We start from the raw sequence: 26186 nt of genomic DNA on the forward strand, positions 1-26186 counted from the left end.
CAGGGGTGGCCAACCTTTTGCATACCATGCGCCAATTTTTTGACAGACGAGTTCAGATGCGCAGTGACGTACCGTGAGTGTTAGCAGCCCGGGGCGGAGAAAAACTTCGGTCACCCGTTAATTAGGTACTTTAATTTATAAGAATAAACTATTTATAATCTATAATTTATTAGAGAACTATCTTACACGAGTAGCTAAGCCACCCGTATAAAGTAGTTCTATATGACATCAGTGGTGTACGTACTGTACAAGCAAAAAAAAAAAAAAAGTTCAACAGATCGACTCCACTGAAATGTGCACACAGTGCAGTCGAATCCGGCAATGTAGCTCGGATACGACTGAAGCACCACTTGTAATCGTCCAATGCGCCAAGTTTGGCGCATGCGCCACGTGTTGGCCACCCCTGCTGTATGATGTACAGAAAAATACTACTACTGATGGAATATAAAAATGAAGCTACTTCATTTTTATTTTTGATTATATTGGAAAGCCCATAAAATATTTAAAGAAATATATATATAGTAAGAAAATGATAGTATAATGATGTCATATTATTCCACAATAAATAAATATTTAACTAATAAAATTTTATCAATAAATAAATAAAAAGCTAACTCAGGATCAGAAGTTATAACTGTCTAGGTCATTAGATATATGATGCACAAATTCACTACTGATTTTCCAACATCTTACAATCTGATACCTCTTAATTAATCTGGACAGAATTACAAGAGGACACTTACAATTCCCACAACTGCCAGACTTATTCACTGAACAACTACAATTATCATTGCATGTAACAAACATGCACTTAGAATGTCAATTAGAACATTGAAGCAGTTGGTGATCTTTCTGGTCTTTGTAGTTTGTAGCTAAGTTACTTACAATTAATCCTAGTGACAACTTCTAAAAAGATGCAAATGTCAGCTGTATAAAACAAACACCAGTCCACATTTAATGCATGTTTTTATTTTAAGTTTCTAGCATTCCATAGTGCTTTAGATATGGGGGAATGTAATTTGTGATCTAGAATGTATTATTGAATTATTATGTGACCTCAGTTAATCTGGAAAATTATTAATCAAAGTTTTTGGAACCAAGTGTACTGGAAAATTGGTGATTAATCTGTACATAATATTGATTTATAAATTTAGCAATTATTATAAAAATCATTTCTTTATAACTGATTTTTTTGTTTACTGATTTCTTTATCAAGAAAAATAATGATAACAAAATATATTATTATTGAAGTGATATTAAAATGAAAATAATGCATACCTTTGTTGCAAATCGTAAAGAATTGATAGTTTCATTTATATGTTCTTCCAAAGGTGAAACATTTACAAACATTAAAGTTTTGCTGTTTCCACCTAAGCTGTTCATCAATAAATGAGTAAGTTTACTATTTCTGTATGGAATATAATCAGCCTAAATAAAAAACAACCAGTGTAAGAAAATACAATTAATAAAGAAATAATTTTCACATAAAATTACAAATTACATCATACCTTTTGAGCCAAGGCCATAATAACATTACCAAGATTTGATAATGATTTATTGATATTTTTTGTTTCTAGGAGACGATTCCCTTCAGAGTGTGACTCCTTCAGACGTTCACTACCCGCTAGATCAACTAAGTTTAACATTCCTAATTGAAAATATTATATTAATTCTTTCATTTCATGTTTACTATCTTTACCAAAAATACTTATTTCAATTATTCACAAAATCATTTTTCTTGTGTAAATTATAAAGATTTTTGTACAATGTTTAATGCAATTATTTATATGTTAGTAACAACATTTAAAATATAAGTTCTTAATAAATAAGTGAAGAATAAATAGAACTGTTAATGCATAAAAATTAAAAAAGAAAGAAAAAAAAAATTTGGAGAAAATACTTCACAGTTATTACTAAAAAGGATTAATTCCTCATTTATTCATTCCTAATATTCATTTTGAAATAATTTTTTCAATAGCCAGCTATTACTAACTAAACTTTTTATTTGAATAATTTAAACATACCTTCACATTCTTCTTTTGTAATTTCATTATATCCATTTAATTTTAATCGAAAGACTGAATGGGAACGAGAAGAATGTTCATTACATTGTGTAGATGCAACTGATCGATTCTTATGAGCTCTTTTTAATAAAGTTTGAATCTATTTAAAATAACTGATTTTTAATATATAAATTACACCAAAATTTTTTTTATATCTTTATATCCAAAAACTATACGTACCACTTCTTCAGATGTAACTTTCACCAAAGTAAGGTTTGTCACATGTATATCTTTTCCTTTTGATCCTAAAGCTTTAATTTCACATTTGTTATCTGTATGAATTGACAACAAATCTCTAATGGTTTCATTATAAATTTCTAAAAATGAAGCTTCCAGTTCATACTAAAATAATAAAAAAGTGTACATAATTAAATTTTATAAAAATTTAATAAAATAAAATAATGATTGATCATTTTAAATAAAATAATAAAATAAAATAATGATTGATCATTTTAAATGTTTACATAAAAGTAAACATTTAAAATGATCAATTTATTGAAAAAAATGAAAACTTGAGTTATAATGAAAATTCATTATCAATTTTATATAACCTCATTAGCAGGATGAACTAACTTGCAAATGTAATTAATATGATCATAAAGGATTAAAATAGCCAAAAAATAATAAATGGAAAAGATTTTTATGACATTTTTATACTCATAATACAATTTATAATTAGAGATTAATAAATACTATCATTGATACTATATTTCAAAGTTAGAAATTATTTTCAAAATAAACAGTAAAATTTTTATTACCTTCCAACCTTTTTCTTTCAAGTCTTGAACAGAATCAAATATTTGATGAATAGTTCTAGGAATTATACCAAGTTCATTTTCAGATTCAATATTAAAATCAATAATATCTTCTGGGCCTTCCATAGTGTATGTCTTTCCTGATCCAGTCTGTCCATATGCAAAAATACAGACATTGTATCCATCCAGCACAGATTGAATTAATTGTGAAACTTCATTAAATATTTCAGCTTGAGATGATGATGGTTCAAATATTCGATCAAATGTAAACTTTATTTTAATCCCTGGTTTGGTTTTTCCATGAGCTAAACTCTGAAAAATTACATTCATGAACAGTTTGTTTAAATTTAAAAATTGTTTCTATAACATTATTAAAGTGAGTAAAAATAACAAAAAGCAAATTATTAAAATTCTAACTCTAAAATGAAAATGAATAAAATAATCTCTGATTCTGCATCTTAAATTAAATGTTGCTCATTTAATTTAGGATTGTCATTATTTGAAAAAATAAAATAAATTCTTATGTAATCAATGACTTGTTAAGTTGTTAATAACTACTGTGTATAAATTAAATCCATTCAAAAATTAAAACTAAAACTCGAATATGTTTGGTAATGATGTTTTTTCTTGTTAAATGATACAATACAGGTAACTCCCGTATAACACGGGAGTTACGTTCCAAAAAATTGTCTTGTTATGCGAATCCGTGTTATACGAAACAAACAACTAGTATGAAAAGGAGGGTTAAGTTCCAAAAATTAAAAAACATGCTATTATATTTTCATAATTAAGATAAATATCTTTATTAAAATTTTCTTAAGTGATACATATTAATATAAATTAAACAATGTTTTCTTCGTCATCACTAAAAGCACTATTCGCATTTTTCACTGGATGCTCATCCTCTGGTATTTAAAAACAAAACTATTCTATCTGGGTCATTTGATTCATTCTTGTCTATTATCAGCAGTAAAGATGAAAAGCAATAGAAAAAGCAACGCTTACTGTTGGTGCCAAATTGCAATTTTAAAGCCTTACGAGAGCCTAATATAAGTTTTCGTCTATTCCCACACGAAAAATGGGAAAAACAGATGATTATTCAGAAATTGATTGGTTATATTTATGAGCTCTGAATTCTGAAAAAGACTTAAGAATTGGCAGTTTCCCGATTGTCCAGCTTTACACGAACAAGTTATGCTGTCAATTTTAAAACATATTTTGTTAAAGTTTAAAATGCCAGTAATTTTGTGTAGGACACAGGGTCAAATTTAAGCATTTCGAAGCCCTAAGCCAAACTCTGTAAGGCCCCTTACCAACCCTTCACAATTTTAGAAGTCAATCATAAAATGAAAAAAATTAAATCAGACTATGACTCTGATTTAATACGAATATTGGAAGAAAAAGATGTGAGGTTTCACTAGTCTTCTGTTTTATAACTAAATTTAATTAAATTTTTATACTCATTCCATTAAAAATCTTTCTTTTTAATTGGTTTTATCAATTTTTTAAAAGATCTTATGTTAATTCTTAGAAAAAAAATTAATAAAATACTACACAAAATAAACAGTAAAATATATTTTGTTGGCTTGTAAAAAAATGTTTATTATAAAATTTGACTTCAATTTTCTTTTTTGTACAAATGTTTGAGGTCCTTTGAAAGTCGAGGCTTTTTACTTGTAAATCTGGCCCTGATGAGACAATGTCAAAACTGATGTTTTTTAACACAAAGGGCACAAATATGTATAGAACGATCTCACTCATTTGTTTTGATACTACATAATGACGTGTCCCACTAACAATAATTGTTCTCCTTCTATAAAATTTCTAGATAAACAGCTACAGGCAGTATATATTATATCGGACAGTAATATATGATTAATTTTACATTACTAGTTACAAGCAACACAGATAAAGTAGTCATTTTGTAAAAGTGCAGCACCCTCTATAGTTCATGAAAAATGCAAATTAACTGCGAGCGTTTTCTTTTTGGCAAGTTATCCTTATCCTCTGAAATTTTTCTGCATTATCTTCAGATCCATGCTTTATCTTTTGCAAAAAGTATGTAATTTTAGATTGCTTGCTTTCTAGTTAAAAGATCTTTATAAATTTCCTTACATGGTGCTAAGCACTTATGAAGAATAAAGCAAGTACGGAATAAGGAAAAAACATCTGACAACATCAGAAGCAGAAGTGTCAAGATCTGGCAACATTGAAACAAGTTTCAAGAAGGACCATGTGTATTGACAGAAGACAAGAAAAGAAAATTTACATACTTAAGTACTAATAGTTCACAAAAATAATAATTTTTGTAAACTATTAGTACTTAAGTATGTAAAAATTTATTACATTTCACGTTGTACGAAGGTTTTATCCAATTCTTGAACCATGTCAGAGTAAATCTGCGCTATAACAGTACCATATTATATGGGGATGATTCCAATTCTCAAACCATATTAGAGTTAATCCGTGCTATAAAGTGCTGTATTATACAAGGGTTACCTGTACTCTTAATTTTTACTGAAATACATAAATGTATCTGACTTCTAATGACTCCAAATACTTAGAATCACTTGAGTCAAACACAATTTTCCAATTAAGATTTTATTTCTTTGGATGGACATTCAGTTTATAAACTAATTATATTATTTTAAATTTATGCTAAGCACATTCAAATATTAATGAAAATTAATTTTTTAAAACAATAGCTAATTTTTAAATCTAAAAATAAATTTAAATTGTAATATAAATAATATACAGTGAGTGATTGGTTAACGAACAGTTCGGACTGCAAACAAATCAGACAACGAACACTTTCGTGAAAGATTTTTATGTTCGGATAACAAACATCTCTGAACAAACACAAGAAGCAGCAACATAATATAATGAATACCAATTGGTCAATGTCTCCAGATGACAATTCAAAACCTTTTGGAGTGCAAAAACATCTACATCAATGCTCAACCAAATATTGATTGAATAATATTTCTTCTAACTTTGAAACTCTTCCTTGTAATTCCAGCCTTTTATTTACCTTACTGACAAAGAATTTTTTATGGTCTTTGTGAAACTGTCAGGCACTTGTTAAGTTTTGCATCAGTTTTTGCATGGCGAGAGTTTAACTGACCCATCAGATATTCGTGTGCTAGTTGATTTCGGTTCTCTAAAGTTTTGTAAGTGCTTTTGTGAACTTGTTATTTAAAAAAAGAAACTGATAATATTATGTAGAGATTTGACACTCCACTCTTTTTAGGCTATGGAGCCTAAAAAGAATGGAGTGTCAAAAACTGTTCTCACCATAGAAACCAAATGAGATAATAGTCAAGGCAGAGTGGTCAGATGTCTGATGTTGCTAAACAGTATGGCTTGAACAGGGTCTACAGTAAGCACAATCTTAGCTAAGAAAGATATAATGAAGAAGCTCAAGCAGCTAAAGGAATAACAAAAATCACATATGCAAAACAAAGATGTGCTATCCATGAAAAAATGGAGATATTGCTTTTTATTTAGTTAAAAATTAAGGGAAATAAAAGATGTAATGATAGTAATACTAGTTGACTATCATTCAAGAGAAAGTGAGAAATTCTTGAGAACTGAAAAAACAAACTCCACAATCATCATGAGGAGATAGAATTCAAGGTATTTTAAAGTATGCCAGTTTTCCTCAAAGACAACATTAAAACATTTTGGAAAGAAAAATTTGATATTTTTGAAGCTAACTAACTCATTCGAAAAGTGTGGTCAGAAGTCATTCAATAACAGTTGAATTCTGCTTAACAAGAGCTGTGTCCCTCCTGCATTCAGAGAGACAGAGATGATGTCCCTGAAATTATGGATGAAATTGTGACAACTGCTAGAGATCTGGAATTGGAGGTGAATTAAGATAACATTGAAGAGCTCATAATATAGCCTGAAACTGATCTGATGTCAGAAGAACCCCAAGAACTCTTGAATGAAGAACCAAGAATCTCAGCGAAATGTGTTTTCTTCTGAAAAAAATCTATTAAAGATCTTTTGAAGAAGTAAGAGGATGTCAGAATAATGGTCTTAGAATGGCATCCAAGCCAGGATAATTCAGGATAATAGGCTTGGTAATCTCTACAACAACAGTGCTATTAATTACTTCCAAAAAAGCCTAAAGAGGAAAAAGCAATCAGCATTGGACAGATTCTTTAACGCCCCATAAACAAGGGAAAACATGATTGATATTATTATTACTACAAATAAATAAACATAGTAAGAAAGTATATAATTTTTTAATTAGTATGCATCAATGTTCTTGATTTAAACAAGTTATTCTTTCAATCATCATAACAGTGTATTTCTATTAATAGGACTTATCATACTGGTGTATAAGATTACAGCAACAGTTGCTGTAATCTTATACACCAGTATGATAAGTCCTATTAATAGAAATACACTGTTATGGTGATTGAAAGAATAACTTATATAATTTTTTATTTATTTTTTGGGGTCTCTAGACAAATTAATCAAATTCCCATAAGAATCTATGGTAAATTGATAACCAGTTAACGAACGATTTGAGGAACACGGTCTTGGAACGGATTATGTTCATTAACTGATCACCCACTGTGTGCTTAAACTTCAGATAATAATTTGATTAGTCTATTTTTTCAGGTTATGTTTTATATTCAAACAATGTTTTAATATGAAAAGTTAGAGAACTGGTAGAGTAAGATGTTCCTGATTTTTTTCTTAATAGTTTCTTTGTTTTATCCTATTATTTTATACTTTATAGTATTTTAATAAATATATAACCTCAATGTTCTTATTTTCTATTTTGTCTTTTCTTCAAGTTTTAAGGTGCTGAGTTTTTCCACTTTCTTTAATAAATAAAATTTTAAAAAATGACATAACCTTTAGACCAAACTTTAACAGGTTATTGTTTTAAAATAATAATTCACATTAATAACAGTGATGAAATGTCTTGTATGTTGCATGATTTCAATCAATATAAATCAATCAAAATTTATTATTTAGTTCCTTTATTGATTTGTAAATAAAGGAATCAGAATCAGAGTCACCATAGACTGAGAAGATGGAGTCAGAGTGAAAGCTTTTGTGTACAAACTTGACAGCCTGCATTAAACATTTGTTTTAACCTTGCACATAATTGTATACAGTATTATATTAATACAGAAATACAATGTAAACACTATAATGAATGAACCACTCAAGTAATTATTATGATTAATATATTTTTGTTGTGCTCATATTTCATCAGGACAAATATTTTTATCTAACTTCATGCAGTGAAGTGAAAACTGTATAAAACACTTATGCTATGGAATGTAAGAAAGTGCCAATAGTAATCAACAATAGCAGGAGCACTATCATCACAGAAGCCATAAACTTACATCATCTCTATTTCAGAAATCATTTTGGATAGAGCACATGTTTATATGAACTTATTTGTTTAAAATAGTCTATTCTTTCACTTGAAATATTGACACTTTTCCTGGGACATACTGGAAATACCAGATAATATAAAATATTTCAGATAAAATCAGCTTTGTCATATAAATTTCATTTAAAACTTAATTAAATATTCAATTTTTTGAAGTTTTACTGATTCTATTCATTACAAAAAATTATTGGAAATAAAAAAATATATTTACCTCACTCAAGTTAATATTTGTATTCCGAATTAATTCAATAGAATGTTGATCTGAATCAGGAAAAGCAATATGTTCCATTCCAAAATGTTTTTCTGCATTCAATAAAGGTCTCACTCTGCAAAATACTCTTATATTTCCCTGTAAATTTCATTTAAAACTTAATTAAATATTCAATTTTTTGAAGTTTTACTGATTCTATTCATTACAAAAAATTATTGGAAATAAAAAAATATATTTACCNAACACCAAGGCTAGGTTGATTCCTCACATCTGTTGAGGGCATTGCAGTAGCCATGCTTGGGCCAGCGCTGCTTTCGCCACCGGTAACCAAGGGAGACTGGAGCATATTTTTCAAACGTGAGCCTCTGCCTAACCCACGAACGCGGACCTTGTTAACCTGGGCGACGTCCGAGCCGGTATCATACTTCAATCTGGTTACTACCATCATAAATTTTTCCACAGAATGTGGGTGTGTGGTCACTCTTAGCTTCATTTCTCCCCATAGACCTTACTGGCATGGGTGTCCCTACCAGGAGCTTGTGCTCCAGCCTGCATTGCCCTATGGATCAGTAAAATTACTGGGCTCTCCCACCACGACCAGGTGGTGACCACGGGAGAGTTACTATTACTATTACTATTATTATTATTATAGTGGTGTTAATATTGATAGATGATATCCTACTTTGCTTATACACCAGTGCCTATCCAGACCAAAGTCACAATATAAATACAGAATAAGCTATTATGTTTGCGTGCTATTCATGTATGTATCTGTGTTTAAAAATTTCCTATATGACAAGTGTTTAATATGGCAGCTTTCTGTGGTATGATGTATGTATTATTGTGAAGCCCTAATGATTCAAGACACTTGTGCAGTATATGTGGTATGATGCAGGTACAATGCAGGTACAAGAAAAAAACTATAGGCATAATAAGTATGATGTGTGGCACAATGAACACAGGAACATCTGCAAACATGCTAAATGAGTGGATCACACTGGTGCATAAAAGTGCACAGACTGGCAAATTTGCTGAATGGCCTGTTGGGACCCATTTACCATGGTATGTGACATCTGAAGCCACCTGTTGTTGTCAATGGGTGCATCTGGGTCTACCCAAACCATTTGCAACAAGTTGCATGAAGATCAGCTGAATGCATGACAACCAGCAACCAGGGTGCCATTAACTGCTTGACACAGAACTGCATGTCTGGAATGGTGTCATCATCACAACTGGACCTCTGAATAGCATTGGGTATTGTTTATGGATGAATTCCAATTCTGTCTATGGAGGAATGACTGCCATAAATGGATGTGGCAGTATCCTGGGGAATGCTATGTGCCAACTCTTTTTGTCGAGCATCACACCTGCCCCAAACCGGGCATGTTTGATCAGCAGAGAACTTTAGTGCACATTTCTGGTACTATGACAGCAGACCAGTACATCAAATGAATTGTAGGGCCTGTAGTTCAGCCACTGGTGCAGACTGCACCTGATACAATGTTCCAGCAAGATAATTCCTGACCAAACATCACACAGTGATCTCTCACCAGCCTGAATGGAATTCACATCCTTCCCAGGATCTCTCTCCCATCAAACACCTGTGAGACCTTGTCCAATGTGAGGTGCAACAAAGACCATCACTATATATCTTAGATGACATGCTCACTGCTTGCTAAGGGATACTTCAGGCAACCATTAATTGGCTCATTGATAGTAGGCCTCACTGTATATCAGCCTGTATAGCTGCCCACGGGGAACATATTTGTTACTGAATAAACAGGTGTCTGTTGCATATCGTTGCATTTGCATTTCTCAGTTACCTCTACAGGTCCTGCAGTATGCATATTCCTTCATGATGTTGCAATTTTATTTTTGAGGAGTGTATTTACAACCTGGTCTTGTATGGCAATCATAAACCCTTCAATTTCTCCAAAGAGACATCATGAAAAAGTCAGCAGTTTAACACAGTACTATCATGATTCTAGCTGAGACAGTTATGGTTCCTCTCATGGAGCTCTTTCCTAACCCAAAACTACCTGATGATGTCTATGAATTTTATGTATATTAGATCCAAAGCAATGTTGTTTTGTGGATACTGTTTTTGTTTGCAAGTTACAACTTTGTATGATTGTGATGTTTTTTTTTTTTGTTATTTATAGAAAACTCTCACAGTATATATATTTGTTTGTAGTGATCTAAAATATCTGTGAGACCTTGTCCTTCCTGTTTATGGGGAAATCAGGCTTTCTATGAATGACTTAAAATGGTGTTTGCTGTATTTTGTTAATATTGTTCATGTTTTCCTTTGGAGTTGTCCTAGTTCTGTGTGTGCCCAATGTATAACTTCAAATGAATACATCAGTACTGGAATGACATATGTTTTGATAGCCTTAAATGTGTTTTGCATTCATCTATGTTGTTAGTATTGAGTTTAATATGTCATTGTATTCTTTTAGATTTTGTTTTATTTGTCTGTGTTCTGTGAGTTTGGCCTGTTGGAATCCGAAATATTTATAGACTTCACTCTCATCCATGGATTCAATGATGTTTCCTTTTCCAAGTAGAAAATAATCTTAATTCAATATTATTTTTCTATATGAAGTGTTCAGTATTTGTCAAGGACAAACTAATTAATAGAAATTTTTACTTTAAATATTAACAACTACTATAGAAGTAAATTAAGTAAGTGATAGACATTAGATCTATATTTTACATAAAAATATAAACATCTCTAAAGTCATAACATAATATAAAATATATGCACATTTTAGTACCTTTAATTCCTGAATTGCATTATGCATTATTCGTCTTGTCATTTCATCTTCACGAATCTTAACTTCAAGAGATGCTATATGATTATTTTGATCTTGAAGGATTTTATGTAAGTGCTCAATTTCTTCTTGTGCAATTTTAGTCTTTTCTTTCTCTTCATTTAACAATGACTAAAATAAATTGTGAACCTTTTATTTTGATTCTCTCATATTTAATATATGTTAAAAAATTAAATTTTAAATACTAACTTTAGAAACTTCCAATTGGGCATTAAGACCAACTTGTGATGTTGTCAATTCAATAACTGTATTTCTTAAACTACGAGATTCATTTTGAGAATTATTTAATTCTTCTTCTAAGGATTTTAATTTATTTTCTAATTTTGCTTTAATCATTTTTAATTCTTCTATTTCTTCTTTTAATTTGTTTGATATTTTAACCAATTCTTCATCTTTTTCCCTAATTATTATAAAAAAATTAATATATTATAATGTATTTCTTAATATTGAGAGTAATGTAATATTAAAATTTTAATTAAATTGTAATTAATCTCTATTATTTACAACGTAATTAATAAATTATTACAAGCAAATTGAATAAATTTTCATACAACATACTTTAATGTGCTTTTAAGATTCTCTACTGTTTGAGAAGCTTCTTCAGATTGCGCTGTTTTGCTAGCAACATCTTCATTAAGTCTCGTATTAATTTGTTCTAAAAATGCCACTCTTTCATTAGTTAATTCTAACTGATCATGTAACTGTTGATTTGATCTTCTTGATCGAACAAACTCTTCTTCCATATCTTGAATACGTCCTTTCAGATCCCAAGCTGGCCTTTTCTGTTTAGTAACTTTGTTTTTCTGAATTTTTTCATCTTTACTCACTGATGGAATATTAGTAAGTCGTCCAGTAACTAAAATATACATACAAGCAAAATTAATTATAATACTATAAATTTAATTATCATTTTTATTTGTAGGTAAATATCAAATATCATAAAAATTCTTCATGAATTGAATGTCATTATGCATTTATACTTTATTTTATCATTTCATATATTTAATTTCATAACAATTTTTTTCTGATTAAGATCTTTATAAATGTTATGCCTTTTCACGTAGTCCATTCAGCATTACATTTCTTCAGTTGTAATATCAACATTATTTTCTTTTATATAAATTTTGTTATAGCAAATATTCCAACATTTATAAAAAAATTATTATTATTTGCTAGTTGTAATTAAACTAATCTGTGGTTATTTGCATTCTAATATCATTCATTTGATCATTTTTATTTTAAATCATTCTTTTCACAAATTATAAAATTCATAAATTATTGCAAATCAACATTTTACTATATATTCTAAATATAAATTTTATCACATTGCAGCCCAACAAGAAAAATTACAATTATATTAAAATCTCTGTAGAATAGAATTTGTACCAAAAAAATTAATGTATCAGATAGTAAAAATACAATATATACTGTACTTAAATATCTTTGGGCCAACAAAATTATGTTTTTCATTCATAAATACTATATCAATTCTTATCACAAATGAATGTAAAATCAGAAATATAATATGCTTTCTGACAAAAACAATAATGAAGTGTAATTACTATTAATGCCATGCATATATAGTTGAAAATCCAATAATCACTGTTCTCTGAATTATAAACAAGTTTGAATATTGTCAAATATTAGAAAGTTTTATGCTACAAAATAAAAATAAAAAATTATATTAATTCATTTAAATAAAAACAACTAAATACAGATAAATAAATTATTCACGATTTTATCTGATTACCAAGTACGTGTATATGTATATTAACAGGGGTCAATTGATTGCTTTTGATTTCAGATTTGCATATTTGAAGTGTTTTTGGTAGTATCATTCTGAGATTTTGTGAATTCTAATCATTTTACTTAAAGTTATTTTTGACTATAAATCATTGTTTTCCAGGATAACGTTTTTAAGATAACACTGGTTTTATCTGTGAGGTCCCAGACAGAAATCAAAATTTTATGTTTATGACAACAAATATCCAGTAAAACAGTTAAACTCTCACCTTTCAAATTAAAATCCAAAGCTAGACTTAAAACAATAAAAGTTCTTTCTGTCAAAAAGGAAAACAAAAGGCTGGAATTACAAGGGAGAATTTGAAAGTTTGGAGACATTTTAGCCGATTGGGATTGGGTTAAGTGTCAATAACGACCTCTCCTTCCCCAAAAAGTTTTGAATTGTCATCAGGAGACGAGAGAAGACCAATCAGATCATGTAATAGAGGAGAGAAACCCTTTACAAACTTGTGTTTCAAGGACATGACATTCTTTGCTCCAACATTTGTTCTTTTTCTCCAAGAGATGATTGTCCTCTAAAATTTGTTCTTCTTCCTCCAAGATTCATAATTCTGTCGCCCAGATCCATTCGTTCTCCAAGATTTGTTACATCTGAGCTTAATGAGTTCCAAGGCCGTCAATACTGCAGAAGACCATCAACAAGGGACCGAGTGTAGACATTCAATGTAACATTCAAACTTTTACTGGACTCTCTTCTTAAAAAGAAATATCAAAGGCAAATAGTAACAACAAGAATATAGAAAATCTTGTAAGAATATTTTTTATATTTTATTAAATGGGAAAAAGTGAATGGTAAGCCTATATCATGCCCATGCACGATTATCTCAACCCCTCGACAATTGCATACAGTCGGCAAACCTTATATATCATTGGTACCCAGTAGAGGTCAATTGATCACCCTGCTTAACTAGGTGTTTTCATGTACTTTTAATGATAAACATTCACTAATTTATAACTTACAACTGAAAAGAGTATAGTATGTATTATTGATAACTAAAAAAGACATTTGCTGCACCAGTTTTGGGAATACAGCTGGATGGCCAAGTGGTTAAGACAGCAGCCTACCTCTCTGAGGGACCCAGGATTAAATCCAAATGAGTAGAAAAATTCCTGGGAGAGTGGTTTGTCTAGATATGTGGGCCCATCCCTCACCACCCAGCCGCCCCATTGTAAGTCTGGCTGAACCCATAATGGACTTGCTAAAAAAAGCCCTCTTAGTGTCCACAGGGCAAAAAGTTTCAAAAAAAAAAAAAAAGTTTTCAGATGCACAGCTGCCAGATCTAGACTTGCAGTTTTTATAGAAGTTTCCTGGCCCTTCTATGTCACATCTGTTCGAGTTGCATTGCATTCACTATTTTATAGATAGTTGCATATGTATCCTTTGTTCAAGCATGATCTTATTGCAGGTGAAATTCTGAAAGCTGTGCAAGATATAGCTCCATCTCAGTTTGGAGGTGAATTGTCGGATCCAGAGTGCAGTTTTGAGCCTGAAGACTGATGAAATTAGGCTTGAAAATAAAAGTGAAAAGATAAAATGAGACCTACAGATAAAAGTTTAGGTAATTTACTTTACGTTTCATGGAACTATTCCTAAAAAAGGGACAAAATGTCACATAAGATAATTTCTTTATATCACTCAAACTGGTAAATGAACTGAAAAAAAGAAATACAAGAGTTGTTGGAATTTTGAATAAAGCTTGAAAGGATGTCCCACTCTTTGTAAAAAAGCTGCAAGATCTCCTTCATTCCAGCATTATTTACAAGGTGGATGAAATTACCCTTAGTAAGAAAAACTAAAAAGAATGTGCTTATTCTTAAAAGAATACATTTGATCAATGAGGAAGCAAAGAAGAAAACACTGAGATGATCAGCTTCTATAATAACACTAAATGTAGTGTAGTTGTTATAGATCAAATGATTCACAGTACACTACAGTGTCTTCTATAACAGTCTAGATCTCACTATGATCAATGCAGATACAAGGTACAAGTTGATAACTGGATCCAAAATCTCTTGACAGTCTTTCATGATGAAAGCTGTTGAAGAGCGAGTTGTGCCATACAGGAATTTGTGACTTCAGCATCTAGTAATGCCATCATTCCAAACAGATGGTAGTGATGCAGCTACATCCAAAGCTGCCTCCTCAAACATTTCTAAAATTGGACTTTGCAAGAAAAATATGACAAATGTAACTTGCTTTGCATGAAAAAGTCCATACATGGCATATTCCTAAGTACAAAATTGATCAGTAAAATATGTCAGAAGAATACTCCCTTTGAGAATATATGAAAAACAATTATTTATTTTGAAAATTTTTTTTAATGTTTGGATGTATTCATATTTAAAAAACTTAAAAATATGATTACAATGCATTAAAATGAGTTGAATGCCAACATTTTCTGATAAAAACATGAAAGTAATGAGAGGGGTCACTTGACCATTAGCGGGCACTGTTGGGGTAGATTTAGTCTAGGTGTTCTAGTGTTAAAGAACAATTTCCTAAGTTATCATATCTGTTTTTTTTCCCCCCCCTAAGCTCTTTTTATAATCATTTAATTAATATCATTAAACGCGCAGTAATGAGAGTGAAAAATAATATGCGTTTATTCCTATCTGATTAATAGAGCAGTCTTGTTTAGTATCGATTATAGTGTAAATGAGGATTTTCCCAGAAAGCCAGATTGAAACTAAACTGCACCTAATAACGATTTTTACTTTGTTAGATCGGCCAGCGATAGCATATAACGATTTTTTGGTGGAAATATAAAGGATTAACTCGCCATACTGTAACTGATCTACTGAAATGTGAATTGAATTATCATTGAGTAATGGTTTCGTCCGTCTTTATAATCAAATTAATTTTATTGTAATCAATGTTTCCGAGTAACGATAACGAAATTATTTATTACCCGGGTTTTATTTTTTTTTCTTCGTAATATATAATAGTTTGTAATTATAATATATACGTATATAAATTAGAAAATTTGTAGAAAAATAATATCGTAACAATTTATATAGGCTATAATTGAGTTACGCTTTATGCACATTTTTTGAAATGCTTAATGCACAAATGACATTCGGTGATATTTTAGTTACGGAAAACATTAAAGAGAAATAAATGTGACNAGTTACCTCTACAGGTCCTGCAGTATGCATATTCCTTCATGATGTTGCAATTTTATTTTTGAGGAGTGTATTTACAACCTGGTCTTGTATGGCAATCATAAACCCTTCAATTTCTCCAAAGAGACATCATGAAAAAGTCAGCAGTTTAACACAGTACTATCATGATTCTAGCTGAGACAGTTATGGTTCCTCTCATGGAGCTCTTTCCTAACCCAAAACTACCTGATGATGTCTATGAATTTTATGTATATTAGATCCAAAGCAATGTTGTTTTGTGGATACTGTTTTTGTTTGCAAGTTACAACTTTGTATGATTGTGATGTTTTTTTTTTTGTTATTTATTAAATGAATTACTATTAATTAATAATAGTTGTAATAAATAAATCCTGAAGTTGTACATTTTTTAATTGTTTTAACATGTCCTTTTAATGTTAGTCAATAAAATCAGATTCTCCATTAACTGTAGTTTTATTTACTTACCTTGCTTAATGTTATTAATCAGTCATCATCAGTATAAGCGAGCTTAAAAGTGAATACAATAAGCAGATTCTCCAAGGATCTTTATGGAATTCTTTTATACATTTTATACTTAAAATTAAAACATATAATATGCATACTTCCATAAGCAAATAAAATAGAAACAAACTTACAGTTTTTCCCAGTAGTTGCAGGAAGTGAATTTTTTCCAACTTTATTAAGAGATAAAACTGAATTGGAACGACAAATTTGAGATAGATTTGATCCATTTGAGGAAGTTAACTCATATCGCCCTTTTTTATTTCCTAATGGAATCTATACAATAAATAAATTGCATGAAAAAATAAAATAATAAATAATATGCTATTTTATAAAAAATATATAATGCTCACTTATCCACTGCAGCAAAAACTTTGTTTTCTGTTCATAATTATTCATTTCTTTTGGTGTTTAATTTGCATATTTAGTGAGGGGAAAAAATTAAAAAATTGTATGGTTTAAAATAGATTATTATTAAGAATGTTACTTAACGAATAGATCCCATTGATATTTCATAAAATTCGATATTTCAGATTGTGACAGATTCTCATACTGTAAATTTGATAAATCATATGAACTTCTTTACATTGTGATATCTAATTATATTCATCATACTAAAACCTCTCAACAAACTTTATTAAAATGCACATTACTTTTATATTAAGATTATAAATTTATTTTCTTATTTTAAAATAATATAAATCAAATAAAAACCATAAAATACCAAAAAGTATTTACAAACTAAGCAATACAATGATATCCATTGAATTTTTTTATTTCTCAAGCCTAGCTACAATATGAACCCAGCCATTCATATGGTATAGAATAACTGAATTCATTCATAAAACCAGTGTAACACCAGCACCAGAGGACATTACTGCTAATGTTGTTTAGGAGTTCACAAAAAGAACTTTACTTGTGACAAATAACACAATAATCAAAGCGTTTTTTAGTGATAGTAGTGATACTGCAATCATGCACAATAAACTCATGTGTTTACATGCGTTTATTGTCAGAAAGTGACAGCAAATAAAATCTTATGTAAACTCACTTTACGTATTCTGCACAATTTTATGTTCATTAATTCTTGTTTTTTTTTTTTGTTTTTCAAATGAAATTTGTTCCTACAATTCATTTTTATTTATGTGCAATTGTATATGAAATAAAATTTGATAACATGCAAAAAAAGAAAAAATTTCTAACAAGATGTTTCATATGGTTTATTTCATTATTTTCATTGATTTCTTAGGTCCATAACCAGTCTTCTAATTTTTCATGTATACATGAAAAATTAAGAATTTACTAAGACTAAGAATTTACAAAAGACTAATAATTTACATTTTTACATGATTTTTTTTAAATTTCTGGGAACCAATCTATTGTGTAAAAACTGAATTAGGTGTCTTTTGTTTGCAGAAATGTATAAAATTTCTGATATATTAAACTGATTGAATATATAAAAAAATATAAAATAACAACTTTCTTTACTTTAAAACTTTAGCATTCTACTATATAAATACAAACTTATTAATAAGAGAAATTAATATAACTTATAGTATATTATTATTACCATAGTAACAGAAATATAAAAAAATATAATAAGTGCAAATAAAATTACAGGTAATTAGGCTATTTTTGTGTATGTTTAAAATTGCAATATATGCACATAAAAATGCTAGATATATGTTATAAGCGTGCAAAATGCCTGAAATATGCATTATCCATGTTAAAAATACCAATAATATACAATAAAATTTGTAGGTTGAAATGCATACATACTTTACTTCTGTTTGTGAGAAAATCTTACTAATGTCTATTATGTCACACTTTTTAAGTGGAAGGGAATAAACATGTGACAATAGGTAACACAAGGGGTATGAAAATTATGATGTCACAAAACATGAATTAAAATAACATTTCATTTAAGGGATATTAGAATGAAGTCAATTACAAGTAAAATTACATGTCCAATAAAATTTTATAACTTTCTATGCTATCTAATCAATCATTATTAAATTTATTTTTATATATACAATTGTTTAGAAGATATTTGAGGATGAATGTATTAAAAGAATACAAGTTATCCATTCAAATTTAAAACATTTGAATTTTGCACACTCATCTGTAATTGGACAACAGAGTGATATTTCTCACATGAACTGTACATGCATAAGATTCCTTGCATAGATAGCAAAACACAGACTATAGATCATTTGAAAAAAAACAGCACCACTTGAAATCATGCATACAAGCTATAAAGTTTATTTAGTCCCAAAAATAGTCAAATCTGCAAAATATGGAGTAAATCATAAATGCATATTTTACACATGTTTTTAAAAATGCATATAAATATGACTTATTAGACAACCTTAATTTTTGTTGCTATAAATTATTGTGATAAGTCTAAAATTTCACCAGCAAAATTTTTAATATGAACAAGACAAAGAAAAATATTACAATAGTGTAGACACTTCCTCTCTACATAGAAGCAACAAGACAAGGAGCCCTGTCCAGTTACAACTATTTAGAAATAATATCCAGGGAACACATGTACAAATACTTAATCATGTGATAGCCACATTCCAATAATATTATCTATTTGGACCAAAATCATATTTTTACTAAGGTTTTAATGTCATGGCATGCAAAGAGAAAAACATGCATATGCATACAAATCTGGTCTTTACTAATTACAATTAAATGAAATTAGTAAAAAGTCCTCATTAAACATTATTATAAAAATTATTATTTAACAGTTTGAAATAATAATAATAGTCAATCATATTTTAAAACATTTCAAACTGTATCATATCTCAGAATTATTTAAAGTGTATTGAGGCCCCAGACAAGTCCAAACTGTCACAAAATTCACAAAAACTAGTAGATTTAGAAAATAAAAACTATTTGCTTTAAATGTCAAGAAAAAAAGGTTTGCAGTTAGACACAACTTTGTTTATGTTCAGATGAGACACCAATGTCGTAATTTTAGAAGGAATGTCATCCTATGATTGACCATCTCCGGTTGGAGATCAAATTTGACCTCTTCTGCGATCTGAGTCAGAATCTCATTTTGCATTATGCTTAGTAATGAGGGACCAGACCAGCCACTTGAAAAGCATGGATGAGGGAGATCAACCAATCAGAAAGGCTGATAAAAAAATGGAGATTGATATNTTCTTTCTGAACATGACGTTTCAAAGCTACAGACTGAGGGGGTCTTAATTTACTAGGTATTCGACTTGCACTATCCATTGCTTTGATCTAAATAAAAACATGAAAACAAAATATATTAGTATATACACTTCTAAGTATATTTTTCTTAAACAACTTTTTTATATATATTTACGAAAATTTATTATCTGAAGAAGTTGAATAGAGTAGAGAGTAGGGAAAGAAATAATTATAAATTTTGTAAATGTTTTTTCTTTAACATCTTTATTCCAGTAACATCAGTGTAAATGGTTTTGTTTTATTAGAAAATATTATGCCTTGAATTAAGCTACCATAAAATGCACGGAAAAGAAGAAAATAAGCTTGCTTTTTTATGAAACAAGTATATAATGTGCCTAGACATAAACATGGTTTAATTTTTCCATATACTCATATCAATTTAGCATTTATCAATTATCATACTACAAATGAGATCTTTCATGCTACTATAATATAAGTATAGACTAATATTCATAGCCAGTGCTGTATATCTTAACATTTATGTTAATCTAATTACAAGATATCTCAAAGTTAAAAACATTCAAATTTTGAACATGAAACTTGTACATTTTAATATTTCATAACACAACAAAAAAGTTTATTTTGTTAATCTGTACTCATATATATGTTGCAAGTATTAACTAAACACCAAACAATTCTACTATGGTAATTATAAAACTTTCAACATTAAAAATTGAAAACAGAGTGATATTTCTCACATGAACTGTACATGCATAAGATTCCTTGCATAGATAGCAAAACACAGACTATAGATCATTTGAAAAAAAACAGCACCACTTGAAATCATGCATACAAGCTATAAAGTTTATTTAGTCCTAAAAATAGTCAAATCTGCAAAATATGGAGTAAATCATAAATGCATATTTTACACATGTTTTTAAAAATGCATATAAATATGACTTATTAGACAACCTTAATTTTTGTTGCTATAAATTATTGTGATAAGTCTAAAATTTCACCAGCAAAATTTTTAATATGAACAAGACAAAGAAAAATATTACAATAGTGTAGACACTTCCTCTCTACATAGAAGCAACAAGACAAGGAGCCCTGTCCAGTTACAACTATTTAGAAATAATATCCAGGGAACACATGTACAAATACTTAATCATGTGATAGCCACATTCCAATAATATTATCTATTTGGACCAAAATCATATTTTTATTAAGGTTTTAATGTCATGGCATGCAAAGAGAAAAACATGCATATGCATACAAATCTGGTCTTTACTAATTACAATTAAATGAAATTAGTAAAAAGTCCTCATTAAACATTATTATAAAAATTATTATTTAACAGTTTGAAATAATAATAATAGTCAATCATATTTTAAAACATTTCAAACTGTATCATATCTCAGAATTATTTAAAGTGTATTGAGGCCCCAGACAAGTCCAAACTGTCACAAAATTCACAAAAACTAGTAGATTTAGAAAATAAAAACTATTTGCTTTAAATGTCAAGAAAAAAAGGTTTGCAGTTAGACACAACTTTGTTTATGTTCAGATGAGACACCAATGTCGTAATTTTAGAAGGAATGTCATCCTATGATTGACCATTTCCGGTTGGAGATCAAATTTGACCTCTTCTGCGATCTGAGTCAGAATCTCATTTTGCATTATGCTTAGTAATGAGGGACCAGACCAGCCACTTGAAAAGCATGGATGAGGGAGATCAACCAATCAGAAAGGCTGATAAAAAAATGGAGATTGATATAATCCCTGATAATCAAGGACAATGCACTCAGTCAGTCATCACACTCGGTGAGTTAAGATTTCGAATGAGAGAATACTCTGGTATAGATACATTAGGAGAAGCAGTCTCCTCAACTGAGAAATCATCACTGATGTTGTACTCTTGGAGCCAAGGACCATCCCCGTTTCACTCTAACTCTGTGTGAAGCCTAAGTGCCATCTGATGCCTGCTCACCTTAGTCTGTCCAAGCACCTACCCCCAATGCTGTGGTTCTGCTATTTCTCCATCATCAGGAACCTGAATCAATGATCCTATGGACTATCACCATTACAAACTAACCTCTTGGATTCATTGTACAGTAGAGTCCCAAAAACTTGGCACTCGATAACCCGGCAGTCCGGATAACTCAGCCACACTCTGGCAGGGCGAAAAAACCCCTAGTTAATTTTCATTATAGACAGCTTTATGCCTCATAAAGTATTTTTCTGAGATCTGTCTTATCAGGTAAATTACTGTACACTGTCTATTCATTAATTTTCATTTTCATGTAGTAAAGGCTCTATGCCTTCATAAAGTATGTACTTTTCTTTTGTTTAAGGATATTTGGACAGTTTATTCTCTGTTGTATTCTCAAGCAAACAATACATACAAGTACAGTATAGTATTTTCTGAGGAAACACTCGTACTTATTCTTTTTGAACAATTTCCCCCTTAAGTCGGCATACTGTATTTACATTTAAAATGTTATATTTTTTTTTACATAATATAAAGAATATAAAAGATTAAGATTCTACGAAGAAGAAATGTACTTACATTTTCTTTCTGAACATGACGTTTCAAAGCTACAGACTGAGGGGGTCTTAATTTACTAGGTATTCGACTTGCACTATCCATTGCTTTGATCTAAATAAAAACATGAAAACAAAATATATTAGTATATACACTTCTAAGTATATTTTTCTTAAACAACTTTTTTATATATATTTACGAAAATTTATTATCTGAAGAAGTTGAATAGAGTAGAGAGTAGGGAAAGAAATAATTATAAATTTTGTAAATGTTTTTTCTTTAACATCTTTATTCCAGTAACATCAGTGTAAATGGTTTTGTTTTATTAGAAAATATTATGCCTTGAATTAAGCTACCATAAAATGCACGGAAAAGAAGAAAATAAGCTTGCTTTTTTATGAAACAAGTATATAATGTGCCTAGACATAAACATGGTTTAATTTTTCCATATACTCATATCAATTTAGCATTTATCAATTATCATACTACAAATGAGATCTTTCATGCTACTATAATATAAGTATAGACTAATATTCATAGCCAGTGCTGTATATCTTAACATTTATGTTAATCTAATTACAAGATATCTCAAAGTTAAAAACATTCAAATTTTGAACATGAAACTTGTACATTTTAATATTTCATAACACAACAAAAAAGTTTATTTTGTTAATCTGTACTCATATATATGTTGCAAGTATTAACTAAACACCAAACAATTCTACTATGGTAATTATAAAACTTTCAACATTAAAAATTATAGTTTATTTTTTAAATTTATTTGTTAGTATAAAATCCAGCAACCTTTTATTACTGTGCTAAAATAAAACAATGGAATGACTCATCATTTTCAGTTTAATTTTGCAAAATGAACTATGCTTAATTTTCTAAAATTTGAGGAAAAGTATTATATTCAGATGTATTATAACTTAATGTAACGTAAAATTTTTTAAAACCATGGAAATAATGGCTTGTAAGCACTAAGATTGGCTTTACTTTACCGCTAGACTAATTACACCACCACAGGACATCAAATTAGATTTAGAAAAACTGATGAGGGACTCCATGTCCAAAATGCATTCTGAAAATAAAATAGTGTTTTTCTAAATCTAATTTGATGTCCTGTAGTGGTGTAATAAGTCTAGCGGTAAAGTAAAGCCAATCGTAGTGCTCACAAGCCCTTCAGAAGACTAGACAAAAAGCATATCATAGTAACTATGGAAATAAATTAACATAATTTAAAAATTATTATTATTATTAATACAAAAATTTTCCAATAGAAAAGTATATAATTTTTTGAAGAATATAAATATTTTTATCATTTAATTGTGATTAAATGATAAAATGATGTGCACAAATAATTTAAAAAAAAAAAAATTCATATTTCTGTTGTATCTAAAGTATTATCAGTATACCCTTTATCATTCTTTAGTCAATAATTGTTATGAATAGTATAAAAAAAATATAAAGTAATAGTGAATTGGTCTTGGAAAGTACCCTTATAAATTGCTATTTTATTCTATTTTACAAGACTGTTTTACATTAAGAACATATGAATTTTATAAAGCTTGAAGTTTAATCTGTAATTAATGTGTTGAAAAAATTTCTAGTGTCATTCAATTTTTCATTCATTTCTGCTCTCATAGACTTCATAAATTTAAAAATTGCTATACATTTGTTCAAATTAATGATATGCATTACTTCAAATGTTTTAACCAATGTATATCATTAACATATATATATATATACTAATAATAAAATATTTCAGTTTTACTAAATATATAATAAGCTTAGTTACAATTTACTGAATTTGATTAGGAAGTTATCGTAACAAGTATAAAAAAAGCAAACCAAATAGAACAAAATAATAATACATAAAATTGTGTGTGCATTCCATTAAAAATTCATCAATTCTGATTTATTATAAAAATATTTTTATATTTCTCATTAAATGTATCTATTGATCCTAATTGCTAGAAATTTATCTCTCTTTATTAAATAAAAAAATCTTGAGTTTTTATTGGATTCCAATACAGAATACAAATGCATTAATTGCAACACAGTGAGCCAACGATTTGTAGTTAGAGTTTTATCTCAACACAATTTTGGTTGTGTTGAGATAAAACTTTAGTAAAATAATCTATAGGCCAGTATCAATAAAAACCAGTGAAAGGATAATGTAAAACCATACCAGTAATAATGTCTGATAATAACTGATACTTTAATATTTCCAAAATATAGATTAATGCAAACGGCTGCAATCAGATAAAATTGTAGTTCTGAATAAGGAGGTTGGGACCTGATCAGAGCTGTAGACCATGGTTCGTGACATTTCTGGTGTTGTAGACCCTCAAAATCCCTACAACATGAAAGACCATAGACCCTCACAGAATTCCACAGACCTTTAAAATCCTCACACCATGAAAGCCTGTGGACCTTCGCATCGTTTCATGGATCCCTAGGATCTGTGGACCACCAGTTGACAAATGTGGATGTAAACCATGTAGTAGTAAAACAAGTCAGCATAGCTTAATTAGCTCAAACTCTGCAAGCCTGGAATATATTATACAAAACAGCAACGAATTGAACCTTAAAAAATTCCAGGATAATTAATTGAAAATTCATTAATCAATTGCAACCTCTAACGTTTTTGATCTACATAGGAGATCTTCCTCAGGATTCTTTAAATAGGAATGAGGAAATTGGAACGTTTTTAAAAATTTATTAAATATTATAAAACGTTCCAATTTCAGCATTCCTATTTAAAGAATCCTGAGGAAGATCTAAGTAGATCGAAAACGTTAGAGGTTGCAATTAATTATCCTGAAATTTTTTAAGGTTCAATTCGTTGCTATTTTGTAAAACAAGTCAGTAACAAACAGTATTAATCAGCTAAATGAAAATAGCCAAATACAAGACAGTTTCTTTTGAACTCGTACTGACCAAACAATAAAATTGACTACGCTTTTTAGTTAGTAGTTTAATTAAAATTTGTTCATTAACGAACATTGTCCTGTGCATGAGACATGATTTTCTGATAAATTATGTTTTATTTTTAAAAGATTTAATATCGAATACCAAATCAAAAATTAAAATTTTCGTTTGTCATCGTGCCTATGTCCATTTAAAACTCCATTTATGAGGAGTCGATCACAATTTAACGGCATTTTGATCGATTCTTCTCTAATAAAACAACTATTTATTAAAAACGCTCTTCGAAAAAATATATTTTAATAATAATCTGAACTAAAAGAAATATTAATTTCGTTAGCAACAGATCAAGAACGTTTTACACAATAGAAATACCTGAATATTTTTCAAATATCGCACCAACGGTCTTCATTGGTCGATCGTATTTCACCTAGTGGAGAAATATGATTAAGAAAATTATATATGTAGTGTATATTTTTCTAAATTATAATTATTTCGTAAATGTTTTAATGAAATTTTAATAATATTAATTATTATAATTTGAAATTGAATTATTTTCTACATAATGATATTTTACATCGATACTTTTTAGTAAAGACTTTTTTAAAAAATTGTCATATACTTTTTTTTTAACTCTTTCTGCTCTGTGGGAACTAAGAGGGCCTCTTTTAGCAAGCCCATTATGGGTTCGGCCAGGCCCACAATGAGGCGGACGGGTGTTGAGGGATGGAGCCTGACATATCCGGACGGACCACCCCCGGAAAATTCCTGGGAATTTTCGACTCGTCCGGATTCGATTTCGGATC

General features: G+C 29.3%; 1 protein-coding gene across 4 annotated transcripts in view; it reads right to left on the bottom strand.

Annotated features, from left to right (window-relative positions):
- The window catches only part of LOC111629710 (carboxy-terminal kinesin 2-like), a 27577-nt gene extending 1761 nt beyond the window's left edge, over positions 1-25816 (bottom strand). The window contains exons 1-12 of one of the 4 annotated variants that reach the window (XM_023373604.1): positions 25756-25816; positions 22474-22563; positions 16868-17009; positions 11847-12144; positions 11478-11688; positions 11232-11399; positions 8455-8592; positions 2822-3130; positions 2244-2405; positions 2025-2163; positions 1509-1648; positions 1279-1428 (exon numbers count right to left, since the gene is read on the bottom strand). In XM_023373604.1, coding sequence (XP_023229372.1) covers positions 1279-1428; positions 1509-1648; positions 2025-2163; positions 2244-2405; positions 2822-3130; positions 8455-8592; positions 11232-11399; positions 11478-11688; positions 11847-12144; positions 16868-17009; positions 22474-22554 — 1938 coding nt within the window. In that variant the 5' untranslated portion in view covers positions 22555-22563; positions 25756-25816. Of the gene's footprint in view, positions 1-1278; positions 1429-1508; positions 1649-2024; positions 2164-2243; positions 2406-2821; positions 3131-8454; positions 8593-11231; positions 11400-11477; positions 11689-11846; positions 12145-16697; positions 16826-16867; positions 17010-19904; positions 20005-22473; positions 22564-24851; positions 24909-25755 lie in introns of those variants that run through there. The other 3 variants (XM_023373603.1, XM_023373605.1, XM_023373608.1) reach the window with 3 other exon arrangements.
- Positions 25817-26186: the final 370 nt, after the last annotated feature.

This window comes from Centruroides sculpturatus, unplaced genomic scaffold (assembly GCF_000671375.1).
Source record: "Centruroides sculpturatus isolate CEXI.00-Female unplaced genomic scaffold, Cexi_2.0 scaffold460, whole genome shotgun sequence".
Classification (NCBI taxonomy): Eukaryota; Metazoa; Arthropoda; class Arachnida; order Scorpiones; family Buthidae; genus Centruroides; species Centruroides sculpturatus.